Below are 16,113 nucleotides of genomic sequence, written 5' to 3'. Positions count from 1 at the left end.
GAGTATATTTTTTCATGCTTAAATATATCTGGTGAGTGGAAGAAGGAAAAAAGAAAAGATAATTTCAGGCTTATCTGGCAGATACTTACCTACATTATGAACATATCTGTTAGATACGGTCCTGCTGGCAAGCGGTAGCAAGTGCAAATTAATGCTCACAATTTTCCCGTGTGATAAACAAGTGTATTTCTTCATTTTGCCAAGGAGAAGACAAAGCTTCAATGGCATAATCAAAGTATCAGTGCAAACAGAAGATAAATAATAAACATCCCTGGAGATTCTGTATTCTCATGTGCCCTTCACACTGTCTTCATGACCCCTTACAGCTTCTGTGGTAGCAGTGGAGTCACTGTGCTCCTCAGCTCTGGAAGGGAAGGATGAGCTGGTGTTGTAGACTGTCCTTATAGGTGTCTCAGCTGGAGAAGAGACATTTATTAATGAAAAGTAAGCGGACATTATTGTATCTTGAATGTCTGTTATGTTGAGATCCTAATTTTGTTTTACTACTGAAGTGGCTTGCTCTACAGTTTTATGTTATATCCTTTTGATGGTTACTACTTTGCACAAGGTATTTACAAATGAAAAGGTGAATAGACCAGAATTCAAAGAATTATAAATGCAAGGGAGAGGGTGATAAGCTTCCCTGTCTTGTGAATGGTAGTCAATGATTCGGTGGGACTCCAGCAGGTCATGGTGTGGGACTCTTGCCGGGGTGGCTAACCTATGGCAACTGGAAAAGAAAAAAAAAAAGAAGCGCAAAGCGTGGCAAATGGGATGGGCAAACAAGGTGTGGGGCAGCAGAAGGGTGTGGGGTGCCAGGCCTGGAGGTGAGGTCAGCTGCAGTCTTTTCAGACCCAGAAGACAACCCCGGTTATGGTATCCCGTCATGTCAAAGTCATGGCCAAGAATAATGCAGCAGCTCAGACTGAGGTTGAGCCAGGCACACACTGCTGTTCAGGTGTCGGGCTGCACAGGATGTCTGAGCCTGTTGCTCAGAGGAAAGCAGTCACAGTACCAGTGTATACTGTGACCAGGTAATGACCTGCTCAGTCTGTTGCTAGAACTGAAAGAAGAGGTGGAAAGGTTGAGGAGTATTTGGAAATGTGAAAGGGAGATACATGGGTGGAGCCACAGGCTGCCAGCCCTGGGGCAAAGGCAACAGGTGGAGGAACCACAAAAAGGAGAAGACCCCCTGCCCTCCAGTCACCAGGCAGAGGGGGGGGAACCAGAGAGACACGGGGGTGAAAGGGGAGAGGTCCCTCCCCAGAGCAGCAAGGAAATCCGTGTCTGGCTTCCCCCACCATAATAGAGATGGTGCCCCTGCATAATAGAGATGAGACACTGCAACTGGAGGACCTGTCAAATGATGATGTTGACAAAAGCCCATCCAGGGAGGTGCTGAGGCAAACAGCCTCATGCATTAGGACTTTACCACATTTGTTGAGTTTTGTGAAGCTTTCCAAGACTAATGTTACTGGATCATTGGGCTCTCATCAAGATGGCTGTTCTAGAAAAGATTGAGTAATATTAGTCTTCCTCATTTGAAATCAGATGTTAAATTCCTTTCCAGAACAGGATAAGGTGCAGTGGACCAACACTGATATTTTCTACGGTCTCTGAATGCTTCTGAAGATAAACTATCTCCAGACTTATCTGTGAAAGGTCTTACTTTTAATGTATATTCTGATGTCAATTGGAGAAGGAGCAGAAATCTAAACTACAGCTAATTTACATGTTTTATGAGGTGTTTTTTTTCTTTTAATACCTATTCTAATGCATCTGAAATCACCAGAAAATATATTTCTTGCTTACTGTGATTGCTGAAAGTGCAATTTGACATAATTAAGTATGCTTCATTATCTGCAGAGAACCAGGGCCATGGCCATAAATCTGGATTACATATGTCATATTTTCTGTGGTAACAAATTGTGATACCATGATACCATAAATACCAAGCTGTGCAGGATTAGATGACAGACTGAAAAATTTGCCTGCAAGTGGTAGTTTTATCTTACTCTGACATGTGTAGTAATGGAAAGAAGGAAATCTTTATTAAAGACAGTGCTTTTTATAAATGCTCTTTTTCAAATGTTTTATCCTTCTGAAAAACCTATGTTGTCAGCAAACCTTCACCATGTGTACACAAACTTCTTCCCATAAAAATGTATATTTCTTTTGCAAGTCAGCTATGTCTTCATTTTTTCCCTTTGTTTTGCAAGTCATTTATATCTCCTTTAAAAAAAAAAAAAATAGCTAACAAGGCATCATTGCATTTTAGAACATGTTAAAAATCTTCATCAAACATGAAAATGTTTCTTGCAGTGTGCTTCCAGAACATGAACGCTCATAATGAGAAGCAAAAGTAGAGAAGGCAAAAACTGTCTGGTAGATTAATAGAAACCTGTGGAACAGATACTAAGCTATCAGGAATGACAAGTCAACATGGTGACTTGCATTTATCAAGCCATGAACTACAGAGAGAATTGGTTTTCTCCATCATTAATTTGTAATCTCCAATCATTACTGTTTCTTGTAGCTTTCATATAGTAAATCCTCTGTTCTTACCATTCTGTTCACTATTCAGTAATTTGATAGGACTGTAGAAGAAGCAGAAGAAAAATATGAGTTTGCTATCTGCTTTGAGTAAAAATGTTTCTCTGCTCTGCATTTGTAGCAATGAATTGATGCTATAAAGAGGCTGTTGCTTTTTCATTCTTGCTGTGGTGTAATGCTTTACAAACAGGTCATGCAATTTGCAGCATAGGCAAAGGGAGTGCATTTATAGTGCTAATCAATTCAAAGCAGGTTTTCTAGTTCTGTACAGAAGCAAAGCTCCTTTCTATACATGCTGCCAAATAAGTATTTTATTAAATTAAAAGTGCTGCAGACACAGGTGGCTACTATTGTAGTTTATTGCTAATCTTCTGTATTTTCAAGTTTGGGTAATGGCATAGACTACTGTGCAAGGCTTTCTGGTAGCATTGTTGAAACTGTGAATTGTTCAGAAGGCAGTCTAGTACAATACAGTTTCATAGTGCTGAAGAACACAATTCTTAGGGAATAACTTAATGCATATTTGATTTACATTAGTATCTTCTGAGAAGTGAAAAAAGACTATTAGATTCATATCATCATTAGTTAGAGGAATGCTGTATTGCATATTGTAAGAGTGATCATCAGTGTAGTCTATAAAAGGCAACTGAATTTGAAAAATGGAACAAATGGCTCCATAACTAAGACCTAACAAGTTTTTTTGTTTCACATGAGTTCCATCTACCAAGCCACACTACTGTCACCATAGTTTATATTCCAGATCCTGTCAGCATCTACCAAAAACCCCACCCTTTTTAACGCTATCTGCTAAGGAAAAAAGAAAAAGTTTATGTTTTTCTCAAGTGTAGGATTGCTTAAGTAGGCACAACTTTTATTGTGCCTACTGAAACCATTCTGACTAGTAGATGGTAATATTTTTCTTGAGTGGAAATGAGATCTTTATACAGTTGGAATTTGCTTTAAGACACATAGCACATCTAAAATATTAAAATCTTGACTGTAAAATATGACATTCTTAGGTGTAAAAAAGTTCTATATATTTGTCATAACGTTTTTTTACCCCACCCAGAAATGTATATTGAATCAGTTATTTTTCTTGAAAATACATTGATATGTTAAGGATTATTTTATTATAATAGGTTTTTGGAGGCAAGATGGAATAGATAAACAACATTAGAAAAAGAAAGATAATCAGAAAGTAAATAATTAATCAGAAAGTAAATAATTAATGTTTGCTGTGTTATCAGATTAAGATTTTGTTCTTCCACATGATGGGACTAGGAGTTGATGCAGTGGTAGTGTTTTTCAAGACAATGCAAAAGGGTCTGATTTTTATGTTGTTGTAAAGCAAGAACAAAAATATTGAAAACCTCTACTCAAATGACATATCAAAGGACTCTTGCTTTCTGAGTAGCTTTAGCTGTTAGCTAGCAATGTCTCTACCTACTTAATCTTTAGCATCAGAGAAGATATTCAGCTGATGTAAACTGGCATAGCTTCATGACCTATGGTAATCAATCTGACCATCTTGGAGCAGTTATCAGAATGAAATGCTTTATCTGTTGGATTGGAGGATAGATATAAATGGGTTTAAGAATATCTCTAATTTTGTCAATATGGTGATGGCATAGATGTCGGCTCCTTTGCAAATGCTTAAGATGCCTATCTCAGTCCTGGTGATCTTAGCTGACCATATTAGATTATGGCCTTTCAATGGCAAGAAATACCTTCTTCTGAGTAGATTTCACCCTTCTGTCCTTGTGGGCAAGAAATTTTTTGGGTTTAATTTTTTTCTTATTATTTCTTTTTTAAACTTGAATCCTTAATTTGAGTTCTCATCTCTGACTGTTGAATGGCTGTGGCCTTTAAGAAAAGCAAGTATTTAAATTTTCAAGTGGGATCAGCAGCAAGTTCAGCTTATCTTTTCCTGTCAGTGCTTTTCCAAACCAGATTTTTGTCTGGATAGTGGATGTGAGGGTACTTTCTTGAGGGTCTATGGTGTAACTATGCTGAGAGAAGAATAACACAGCTCCAGAAGGGCTGAAGACTTCTCAGTTCATCTCTCCTTTGACTCACCTCTGTTGTCTGTAACAGTACTTGATGCAACACTTCACAAAATAATTGCTTGGTACATAGTTTTGTTAGTCATATTAAATGAATGACTCATGATTGTGATTCTGAGGATGATATTGACAAAGTGACCAAAAATGGAAAGTGTGTTTAGAAGAGAGAGTTGACGTGCCTTTTGATTTAGCAATGACCACTCCAGTAGATTCAGCAGATTGCAGAGATGCACTATTGTGATTGTGATGCATAATTACAATTAATTTTTTTTGGCACTTCACCTGTCTGTGTAAGGCACAAGTTCAATACTACAGATCACACAAACTTATGTGCATTCAGGTTAATGATAAAAGAATGCTTACATGGATTTGCATTCAGATTATTGATACAAAAACGTTTGAAATATTTGCACATCTCTCCTGTACTGGAATGTTAAATAAAGTTATTTTTTTATTTGAGGGTGTTTCATAGTATTAGCATCTCATTAATGAACCATTTTTGGGGTAATGATTTGCAAGGACTTGAAAGAAAACAAACAGAGCTGATAGCTATTATCTATTGCACAGATTATTATAGCCTGTTTTATCAAGTGCTGGCCATGCTGCACTTGAAGCTTTGTTGAGGTGAACTGGGGATAATTTTAAATTAATCAAATGTCTGGATTTTATTAATAGCATGTGTGTGATTGACTGTGGGTCTTCCTTCTCTCTGTACTAAAGGAAAGCTATTGAAGATTTAACACAGTGGTTGAAAGCAAGCAGAAAAAAATGCAATTCTTATTTTGTTTTTTTTTATTTTTTTATTCCAGAAGTCGCCTCACTGAAATTAGTAGTTACATTTAACTAAAAAAATATAAAGATGACTTAGAGACAACTAAAAAAGTTTTTAAAATTAAATGGTGTTAAGAACAAAGAACTAAATACGGATAGAAAACAGAAAGTCATATGTCTGATGATTTTCTTATGACAAATACCTGCCTAATGAAAGATTAGTACCTTCACTGGGTTGTGTGCACCTGATTTAGCTGTGGAATTACACCACTAAAACCCTTGGTGATTCACAATGCAATTGTTAAAATCCATCTTGAATGGTGCTGCATAGCAATTGCCTTTCAAATCTGTTACTATCACTTTTACTGACAGTAAAAGGAAATTCAGTTCAGAGTGTTCCACTGAACTAGTGGAATGAAAAAGTAGGACAAAATAATTTTCCAATTAGTTTTCAAACTGAGTGTTTTCTAAAAAAAAAATAAATGAGTACTTACTAAAGACATGAGACCAAAGTTGCCTTTCATTCTTCCTAATATGTGTCAATCAGGTATTTTACGTATAACTCAGGTTAACCTCAAGCTCTTAACTTTTTTGTATGTTTGTTTTTTTTTAATCTAGCACTTTTATTTATAAACTTGGTTTTTTAATGGTGGAGGTCTTGTTGTGCTTGACGTAATATGTTTCTTAGAGTTCTCAGATGTGGGTGCCTACTAGGTGGTCAGCGTCAGGCCATGAAGTTTCTTCTTTCTCTGTACTTAGGCAGGATTCTTACTCTTGGTGTTGCACTGATACACACTGAACAAAGCAGTTGCTCATCTCTGATCAGCAGTTGTGCATCTCTGGAATTTTTTTAGGGCCTTGTTTCCCTCCCCAGTTCATTCTCACAAGACACCTCTTTTTTCATCAGAACACACAGCCATGTATATTTCTGTCTATTGAATACACCTCTGACATTGCTGAATAATTCCTTGGTAAGTTCCAAGAAACATATGTTCATTCAACCATTCAACAGAGAAATGGAGATGTGGTCTTGCAAAGACATGCTGGTGTCTGACAACAGCAGACTGGATATCTGAGACCTAAATATTAGTATATTATTTTGTGATTGCTTAACTTAAAGAGTGGTTGAAATAAGTCATTCAGAAAGAATACTATGTGTGATTGTTGTACCAACTAATAAAAATCACCTGACATCTCCCCAGTAAAACAAAGGCTAGATTTTTCAGTTATCAATTAATCTGTTTTTTGTTCTTTTTTTATCTGCAGAAAGTGAGTGAAAAAGTAGGAGGTGCAGAAGGAACCAAGCTAGATGATGACTTCAAAGAAATGGAAAGGGTAAGTCTAAGTACAAATGCATATATTTGTTAACACCCTTTTTCTTTTTTTAGGAGGGGAATTTCAAAGCTTTTCAAATCTTTTAAGTAATTTTGAAAGACTTAATTTTTATTCAGCAGGACTGAGCTTTCCATTTCATATTTCTTTTTGTTTTCTGAGCAAGACATGCATGATAAATGGTACTTTTTTTATTGCCAGTTTTTCCTTCAGAGATTGAGGCTGATGCCAGATAAAAATTAATTGCAGTTGAACCATTGTAGAGGCTCTCTGAGAAGAAACATAGAATCATAAAACACTAGGCTGGATGGGACCTCAAAGTTCATCTCATCCAACCTTTCGATGTAATAGCACAATCTAAACGTGATGGCCTAGCACCCTGTCCAGCTGAGTTTTAACAGTGTCCAGTTTTGGGGAATCCTCCACTTTCCTGGGGAAATTATTCCAGTGGCTGATTGTTCTCATTATGAAAAAATTTCTGTTATGTCCAGTCAGATTATCCTTTGGAATAACTGTGGAGTTCCTCTTACAGAAAGGGAGTCTTCATCTTCTTTGTAGCCACTTTTTTTCAATACTGAAACAGGGTAATGAGTTCTCCCCTAAACATTCTTTACTCAAGGCTGAACAAACTCAGCTCTCTCAGCCTTTCCTCCTATGGCAGGCTTCCCTCTCCTTTCACCATACTTTTAGCCCTTCTCTGCAGCCTCCACAGCCTGTTCATATCTTTTTATGTATATCAGGGACCAGAACTGAAGACAGTGTTCCAGGTGTGGCCTGAGAAGCACTGAGTAGAGTGAGATAATGACTTATTTGTCTCTGCTGGTGATGCCCTTGTAGATATAACCCAGCATCCCACTGTCTTTCTTTGCCTCTGCAGCAGAGAATTCACTAATGTTGAGCTTGTTGTCCACCAGGACCTGCAGGTCCCTTTCCATGGAGTTAGGTTGAGCCCAATCTGTGCTGCAGTCCTGGGTTAAGTATTCCCAGGTGCAAGACCTTACATTTGTCATCAATGAACTTTATGAAGTTCTTGTTATCCCACTCTCCCAGCCTATGCAGATCTTACTACAGGGTGGCTCTCCTTTTTGAGATGTCCACTTCTCCACTCAGCTTCTCCACAACAGCTTGGTATCATCATCAAACTTTATCAGAGTACACGATCACATCATCCAGATCACGTATTAAGGTAATAAACAGTGTGAGGTCAAGTATCACTCCTTTTAGGACCATACTTGTGAGAAGTTGACAGTATGAAAAGGAGCTATTTACCACCACCCTCTGGATGCAGGTAGCTCCCCACCCACTGCACAGTCCACTTGTCTGGACCATAATGCATCAGCTTCTCTAGGCAGAGGCTGTGGACAACCATATTGAAAACCTTGGAGAATCCTGGTATACAATGTTCACCCCTTCCCCTACATCAGCTGAGCATCTTACTTTGTCATAGAAGGCAATCAAGTTTGTAAAGTGTGATTTGCTATTGGAGGACCCATGCTGGCTTTTCCCAGTAGTTTGTTTCGTTTGACCTGTGATAGTCCCCAGAAGGATTTGTTCCATAATGGTCTCAGTGACTGAAATAATTTCTTGGCTCCTCCTGTAAGCCCTTCTTCTAGATGGGGGTGGCATTAGCCTTCCTCCAGTCTTCGGGGTTATGCCCTGATCTCCCTCAAAAATTACGGAGAATGGATGTTGCAATGACATCTGTCAGTTTACTTAACACCGTTGAGTGGGTAATGTCAGGGCCTATCGATTTGTAAGCATTAAGCTCCTGCAATAGATCATGTACCAATGATTCCTTCACTGATGATGAGTCTGTGTTTGCATTGCTGTCCTGGTTTGGGCCAGTATAAAGGTAATTTTCTTTCTTTTACTTTTGCTTTCAGTTAAGTCTCTTGTAAGTAGCTGCACTTGCTGAAATGAACAGTCAGTGTCTGCTTCTGGGACTGATAACACTCAATGTTTATAGTTACAGCCAGAGATTGGTGTGCTGAGCCAAGGCCACTGCTCAGTTCTGAGGAACATTTTGCCCTCCGGAAGAAGAAAAGGAGTAAAGAGGTCACAGCTGCAAACCCTCCTTTAGGGAGGAGTAGGCAAGATAAATGATCAAAATTGACCAGAGTATTCCATCCCATACACGTCATACTCAGTATAAATTTGAGGGATCATGAGGGTCAAATCCCTTCCCTTCCTTCCTTTTTCTCCTGTCCCTGTTTGCCGGGAGGCATCCTGGGAGCATTCCATCCGTTCATCTGCCTGTGGTCCTGATCCATTCCAGCCTGAATCTGTGTGTTCCTGCCTCCAGCTTCTGACTGCTGCTGACTCTAGGAGTCCAGCCTGGACTTTCCCAGGACTGCCCTGCAGCCTCAGTGGTGACATGAGAGTTATAGAGGCAAAGGGGGGAGGAAAGTGGTATCAATTTTCCTGTATATTTATATATATTTAGTATTTTTTCCTTTTTTATCATTACTGTTTCATTAAATCTGGGTAGTTTAGTTTCCAACCCATAAGTCTCCCTTATTCTTGTTCTCCTTTCTTTACAGGGTGGGTTGGGGTGGAATTAATGGAGAACATCTGTTATTCAGTTTAATTGCCAGGCCAGTGTTAAACTGTGACAGTTGCCCTGGATTTTTGTTCTCCAGAACCAATAGTGCTGGTAAAGGGAGAGGTGAAGAAGTGTTGAGAACCTTTGCCTTTTCATTTTTGGTGTCTAATTCAAGTATCCAGTTTAACAATAGACCAGTATTTTCTTCTTGTTGTTTATGTACCTGAAGAACACTTTTTTTGTAGTTTTGATATCTCTGGCCAATTTCAGTTTGAGCTGAACTTTTGCTTTTCCAACAGATCTCTGCACACCTTGACAGTGCTGTTATATTTCTCAACAAGTATTTGTCCTCTGTTCCATCTCTGATACACTTCGGTTTGAACAAAGTCAGAATCTCATATTTAACCCAAGGGGGTCTCCTGCTCTGCCTACTTCCCTTATATTTAAAGAGGATTAATTTTTTCTGCTTCTGGGAGAGTGTTCTTGAAAAACTCTGATAACTCACTACCTGCTTTATCCTCCATGGACGCTTCCCATGGAACTCCTCCCAGCTGAGCTCTGAGTGAGCTGAAGTTTGCTCTTTTGAAATCTAAATCTTTGTCTTAGTAATAACCTCCAGCATGCTCAGCAGCACCCCAGACTCCACAATATTCTGATCACTGCATCTGTGATACTTCGAGATACTACAACATAGAATGTCCACCTGCAAGATAGTTGTTTCAATGGCAAAAGGTGCCTGTAATTCTCAACTCCTTGACCATGTGTCAAAAGTAGCAACTGCTGTCTGCTGAAGGTTGTTGACAGTGGATTGAAATACTCGTTCACAGGTTCAGAGGTCCTGTTAAGTGGCTTCCACTGGCAAAGTGCCTTAGGCAGGAGGGGATAGCCCCTCAACAGAGGAGTGCTTGGTGAGGCTGGCAGCAGTAGCACTGAGTGTTTCTATGGAGTGGAAAAAAAAAAAAAGGAAAAAAAAGGAGACATAGCTGTGTGTGCCAGTGAAAATATTTCAGTTGGAGGGAACAGTAGGGGCAGATTTTTTTCTGGTTATGACTTGAAAGGTACTAGCAAATCCTGCAACACAACCTACCGCAAGGTATTTGTAGAGTACATATCTGATACCTAACTCAGATCAAGAGAGACAGAAGTTATTTTATCTGTACATTTGTATACTGATATGGGGAAAAATGCATAGAAAACAAAGAAGGGCATGTCCTCTGTACTTCTTTACAGCTAAAGTGCTACAGAGTTTTTTCCCTTCTGCCCAGCTTTGCTTTGAATGTACAAGTTTAGACGCTGCTGACAAAGCTGGAAGATGATAGCAAAGATTTAGAATACTGATGCAAGGTTTAGAGGGGAAACTAGGACATTGCAACAGCCAGGGGTGAGTGTCACATAGTGCTCATGGTCACCACTGACTGGCATTCCAGGAGATGAGAGCACTGAGAGCTGAGAAGAGAATGGAGTTAACTCCTTGGCTGCCTCCATGCTCCTTGCCTGACTCCATGTCCTTCGCCATCTTTTCTGCAGACAGTGGGCATCCTCTTACTGCCTATCCCCAGCCTTCTTTTCTCTCACCCCCACTCTCCTCTGCAGCCTTCTAGCCATTTCTGGGCTTCCCACCAGGCAGTACAGGGCTGGCAGACCTCTACTGCTTCTTTGTGTAAACCATAGAGCAAGACCTGGCAGATGGCAGTGGCAACAGGAAACAGGAAAGAGGTCAGTCACAGCATGCTGCAACTGACATAGTTCAGGTGTTCTTTTTCCAAAATAGGAACTTGTCGTTATGTTAAATAAGTCCACTCTGTGGGATACTTTCACGTTGCAGAGAAATGCAATGTGTCTCCATAAATGCAGAGTACAGGACAGATTACAGGGATTCCCAAATCTGCCAAAGCAGCATTTTTTCTTTGAGGCCTGATTTCTGAGAGGGAGAGTAGTTTTGTACTTTGCTATATGCATCTTAAGAAGTTGATGCTTAAGAAAGCAAAAATTCTTATTACAGTAGAAGGAACTGATGCTTTTCAGTCCTAAGAATTTTAAATTCCTAAATATAAAATAATTCTTCATGGATTCAGAAAAGGAAATAAATGGTCTGTGTTGGTGGTGATAGATTTCTTGAAACTGGAAGCTGATTGATACCTAGTCTTCCTTACTCTGATTTTAAAAGACCTCCCTCTGCAAGAGGCAGGCAGCCTATTTTATAATTGGTGATATATTTTTACTGAAATCTGCAATAAAAAATGGCTAATTCTTCAAAGTTTTCATCAACTGATTTTTTAATCATGTGTCTTTTTGTTTGTCTCACTATCTTTTAGAAAGTGGATGTTACCAGCAGGGCAGTTGTGGAAATAATGGCAAAGACGATAGAGTATCTTCAACCCAATCCAGGTAAAGTAACTTCTCTGTCCCAAAATACTTGCAGCACTTTTTTTTTCAAAAACTCTTTCTTACCAATATGTAACCGGATAGATCTCATCCTCACTGATGCAGTTTGGACGAACACTAATTTGGGGAAGTTACCGTGAAATAAAAGACAAAGGTGAATACAGGTTTCTGTGTTAGGCTGTCAGGGAGGATGGAGGCTGACTTCAGGAGGTTTCTTTTCTTTTTATGTAGTCTTGCTTTAGGTAAGGGGGCAGCATATGGCTGGCAGCCAGGTGTGTTTACTTTATTTTACTTTATTTACTGAATATCAGCACTGTGAGCATTAGGAGCTGTCCTGGCAGAGGACACCCCAGGAGTGGCAGGGCCAGGCCTGTCAGCCACAGCCCATCCCAGGTAGGTGCTCCAGCCAGGAGCAGGGCAGTCAGGGAATACTGGGGCAGCAGCAGTCACCTCCCTGGGTGTGGAGAGGTACAGAGGCCAGACCATCAGCTTATGTGTGGAAATGAGAATTAGACACCTTTTCCTTCTACAGTGCCAGTCATTCACCCTGTGTAAGGGGAAAAGGCCAAGCAGTCCTTGCAGACCATGGGAATAAAAGCAAAGTTCTGAAGCAGTTTCCTCCAAGGCATAGCAGAAGAAGAAACAACACCTTTCTCCTGGTCCTCTAGTAGTATCTCATCCTCAGAAGAATAACTACAAAAGGGTGCAAAAGAGCTGCTGATGCCAAACAGGAGGAAAGGGCACAAAAGCTGACATAATCAGAGATGAATGAATTGAACCTTCAAAATGGAAATAAATGACTGGTTTCCATGGGAAGACCAAAGAAAAATTTTGTCAGTGGGCTGATGGAAAGCTGCATGCTCCTCTCTTGCCAAAGGTTCCTGACAAGGAGGGCTGTCCTGGAACTGTTACAATCAAGTACAGCATTAAATTCAAGAACTTCAAGATTTTAATCCTAGATTTTATGATTTAGGAATATAAGAGTTTTAATATTAGTGTAAGAAAGTATCAGCTTCACTGATGGGGTCAATAGAGTCATGCTTGTGCAAAATTTGTGTGAAAATAAAATGACACCCTCTACCTGCTGCAAATATCTTTGAATTTCATAGAAGTACACAACAATTTCACTCATTCACTGTGCAGATTTTGTTTCCTAATAGATGGGAGCAAGTTTAAACCAGTGTGAAATATTTTAACTCCAGTGTAGAAGGATGAAGGACTGTTGCTGGTATAGCTTAATTAGTGATATTTCTGTGTTAGGCCACAGAGGAAAGGAGGATAATTTGATGATGCTGCCAGTGGACTGAGAAAAGGAGGAATAATATTTACAGATTCAAGAGCTGCTAGAGAGAAAATACTGTTGACTAAAATGGTTTCTGTGTCAACAGTTGAAATACTGTTGAAATACTGTTTGTGACTCAAGTCCACAGCTTTATTGCTCATCATCAACAAGCATTCTGCAGGAAAAGAAATAGGATTGACAAACACAGGGCAAGTGATAAAGTTGTTAACTATCATCAAGCTCATGTTGTGAAGCATGTAGACTAAGATTGAGTTGTTTATTGTTTCTCTGTCTGCTTTCCTAACACATTTGAATAGTTATGATTGCTGTGAATCATGAAGGAGAGTCACAGCAATGCTGGAGACCAAAATTTCTGTATGTAGTTAAGAGTGTGATTTCAGGCACCTCAGGATAATGTAAGTTTGCAATGCTGCAAGAAAGAGCAGTTTCCATACTCTGGCTACACTTCCTATCATCTGCTTGTGACATGTGTAAGTAGGATCAGGAAAATAAAGTTGTAGTAGGAAGAAGGAAGATTTACTTTCTTGCTTATCAAATGAGAGAATGCTATTGATTCCATACGTGGGCGACAGTAGCAGTTGGAGTAAAAGGGAAGCAGGACTCAGTCTTTTCAGCTCTAACCCAATCTTAGATTGTTACATATCATTTGTAAAAAGGCTCCCTATAGTGAACAGTATTGGATGGAAAATTACTTCTTACTTCAATACAATAAAAATATAATCTTTAAGATTCCCCATATAGACATATATAACTATATATTACTCTCTATATGTTACCCTATATGTATTACTATATATTACAACTTATTATATATACTACAATGACATTACCTCAGGCACCAAAACAGCTGATTTCCAGTATCTCCTTTTTACTTTCTCACTTTAATAAAACAGATATATTACAGTTGGAAGGAGGGAAAAATTAGTGAAAACAAAACAAGCAAACAAACAAAAAACTAACAATAAACCAGCAAGATTTAACAGAAGATTTTCTTTAGGAGTTTCCCTGAATTTGGCAGGGAGAAGAGGATTTGGGGTGTCAGACACATTCCTTGTTAAGTAAGACGTGCCATAAAAATATCATTATGCTCGTATGACATAGTACTGCAGTGCTAGAGATCAATTGGATTCATGGTGTTTTGAGAGATCTTTAAATGAGGTATGCAGCATTGTCTAACATCAGAAAGCAGTTAATGCTAAAGGGAAATGGAAAGGGGAAAGGTAAGGGGAAGGAAGCGTAATGGAAAAATATATTAAAGACAAAGGTGAATGAATCATAAGAGATGGACTGAGATTAATCCAAATGAAAAATATCGCTTACTAGACTTCCCAGTTATGAAAAAAAATTAAGAACACATCAGTCATATACAGCATATGCAGGAGAACCAGGAGATCAGGTCCAGTCAGTCATCATGAGATTATGAAAGGCAGGTTCTGTTTGTTTGACTAACCTGATCTCCCCCTGTGACAAGGTGACACACTTAGTGGATATGGAATTTGTCTACCATAACTTTAGTAAAACCTTTGACACCATTTTCAACAACATTCTTCTGGAGAAACTGGCTGCCCGTGGCTTGGACAGTCATACACTTCACTGTGTAAAAAATTGTCTGGCTGGCTGGGACAAAAGGCTTGTGGTGAATGGAGCTAAATCCAGTTGCTGGTTTGTCACTTGTGTTTCTCAAGGCTCAGTGTTGGGACCAGTTCTATTTAATATCTTTATCAGTGGTCTGGATGAGGGAATTGAGTGGACACTCAGTAAGTTTTCAGGTGACTCCAGGCTAGTAGGAGTGTTGATCTTTTTGAGTGTAGGAAGGCTCTACAGCAGAACCTGGACAGGCTGGTTCAATGGGCCAAGGCCAGTTGCATGCGGTTCAACAAAGCTCAGTGTCAGGCCTTGCACTTTGGTCACAGCAATCCTACTGCAATGCTACAGGGTTGAGAAAGAGCGGATAGAAAGCTGCTTTGTTGAAAAGGACCTGTTGGTCACAGTTGGCTGAGCATGAGCTAGTGGTGCACGCAAGTGGCCAAGAAGGCCAACAGCATCCTGGCTTGTATCAGACCTAGCATGGCAGCAGGACTAGGGAAGTGATCATCTCCCTGTACTCAGCTCTAGTGAGGCTGCACTTGGAATACTCTGTTCAGTTTTGGGCCTCTGACTACAAGAAGGACATTAGGTGCTGGAGCAAGTCCAAAGAATGGCAAAGAAGCAGGTGAAGTATCTAGTGCATGAGTCTGAAGAGGAGTGGCTCATGAAACCGGGGTTGTTTGGCTGTTTGCTCAGGGAACTTCTAAGTCCTCTGGGAAAATATTTTTGCACATGCTAGGATTCATGAATACTGGTCACTCTCTAAACAGCCGAATATAGACACTACATTATTTTATGTTACCTCCTACTTTTTTTTCCTTTTTTTTCTGAAAGTATTCCCATTTTTTTCTGCTTTAATTAAGCTTGTTGCTTCAGTTCCCCTTATTAATTTTCTTTTTGTGCCTTAGTTGGGCTTTTTTATGCTTCAGTATTTTCTCACTGCAGCCATCATGTTAACGGTGGTTTTAAAGGCCATCAAAATGCAGTTTCTTATATTAAACAGTCATCTAGTCTGGTGACCATAGTTTTGTAGTGGGTAGAGACAGAAGGCATCAAGAAATTCATACACTGAAAAGAATGATCTAGTGGCACTCAAGACTAGTGAGAAAGCCCACAAAAATTAGTGTTTATTATGAACTGGTTATCCTGTCATAGCTGCTTCTCAGGCAAAATATATGCTATGACACTTGCCTGATTATCCTGGGTCTGTTTTTGTGTGTATGTTTTGTGCATACAAAAAAACCCAACACCTAGTAATCTTTGCTGACAATAGGATTTAATTAGCAAAATTTGAAGACAAGTGCCACTAATTAATTCTGCAGGCTGCTTACATTCTGTGAAAATTCACTGTTGCAAGAATTCATTACAGCACATCATCAAACAAGTTCTTTTATGTTTGTCTTTGTTTTCATCAGTTATGGTAATTGGCTGCTTTCTTCTGATCTGCAATTGTGTGTCTGAAATAAAATACAAGCTAAAGTACAGCTGAAAATGGTATTGAAGTAGCAGTTTGCCTAAATCTCCTTAAAAACCAAAAATTGTTCCAAAGGTTGTTGGACACCATGTCTGAGGACATA

At 39.3% G+C, this 16,113-nt stretch overlaps 1 protein-coding gene across 1 annotated transcript in view; it reads left to right on the top strand.

The window, feature by feature from the left end:
- The window catches only part of SH3GL2 (SH3 domain containing GRB2 like 2, endophilin A1), a 99,180-nt gene that overhangs the window by 70,579 nt on the left and 12,488 nt on the right, over positions 1-16,113 (top strand). The window contains exons 2-3 of the mRNA XM_030466965.1: positions 6,654-6,722; positions 11,577-11,649. Coding sequence (XP_030322825.1) covers positions 6,654-6,722; positions 11,577-11,649 — 142 coding nt within the window. The remainder of the gene's footprint in view (positions 1-6,653; positions 6,723-11,576; positions 11,650-16,113) is intronic.

The sequence above is a fragment of the Calypte anna genome, chromosome Z, assembly GCF_003957555.1.
Source record: "Calypte anna isolate BGI_N300 chromosome Z, bCalAnn1_v1.p, whole genome shotgun sequence".
NCBI lineage: Eukaryota > Metazoa > Chordata > Aves > Apodiformes > Trochilidae > Calypte > Calypte anna.
This window is presented reverse-complemented; position numbering and strand designations above follow the sequence as displayed.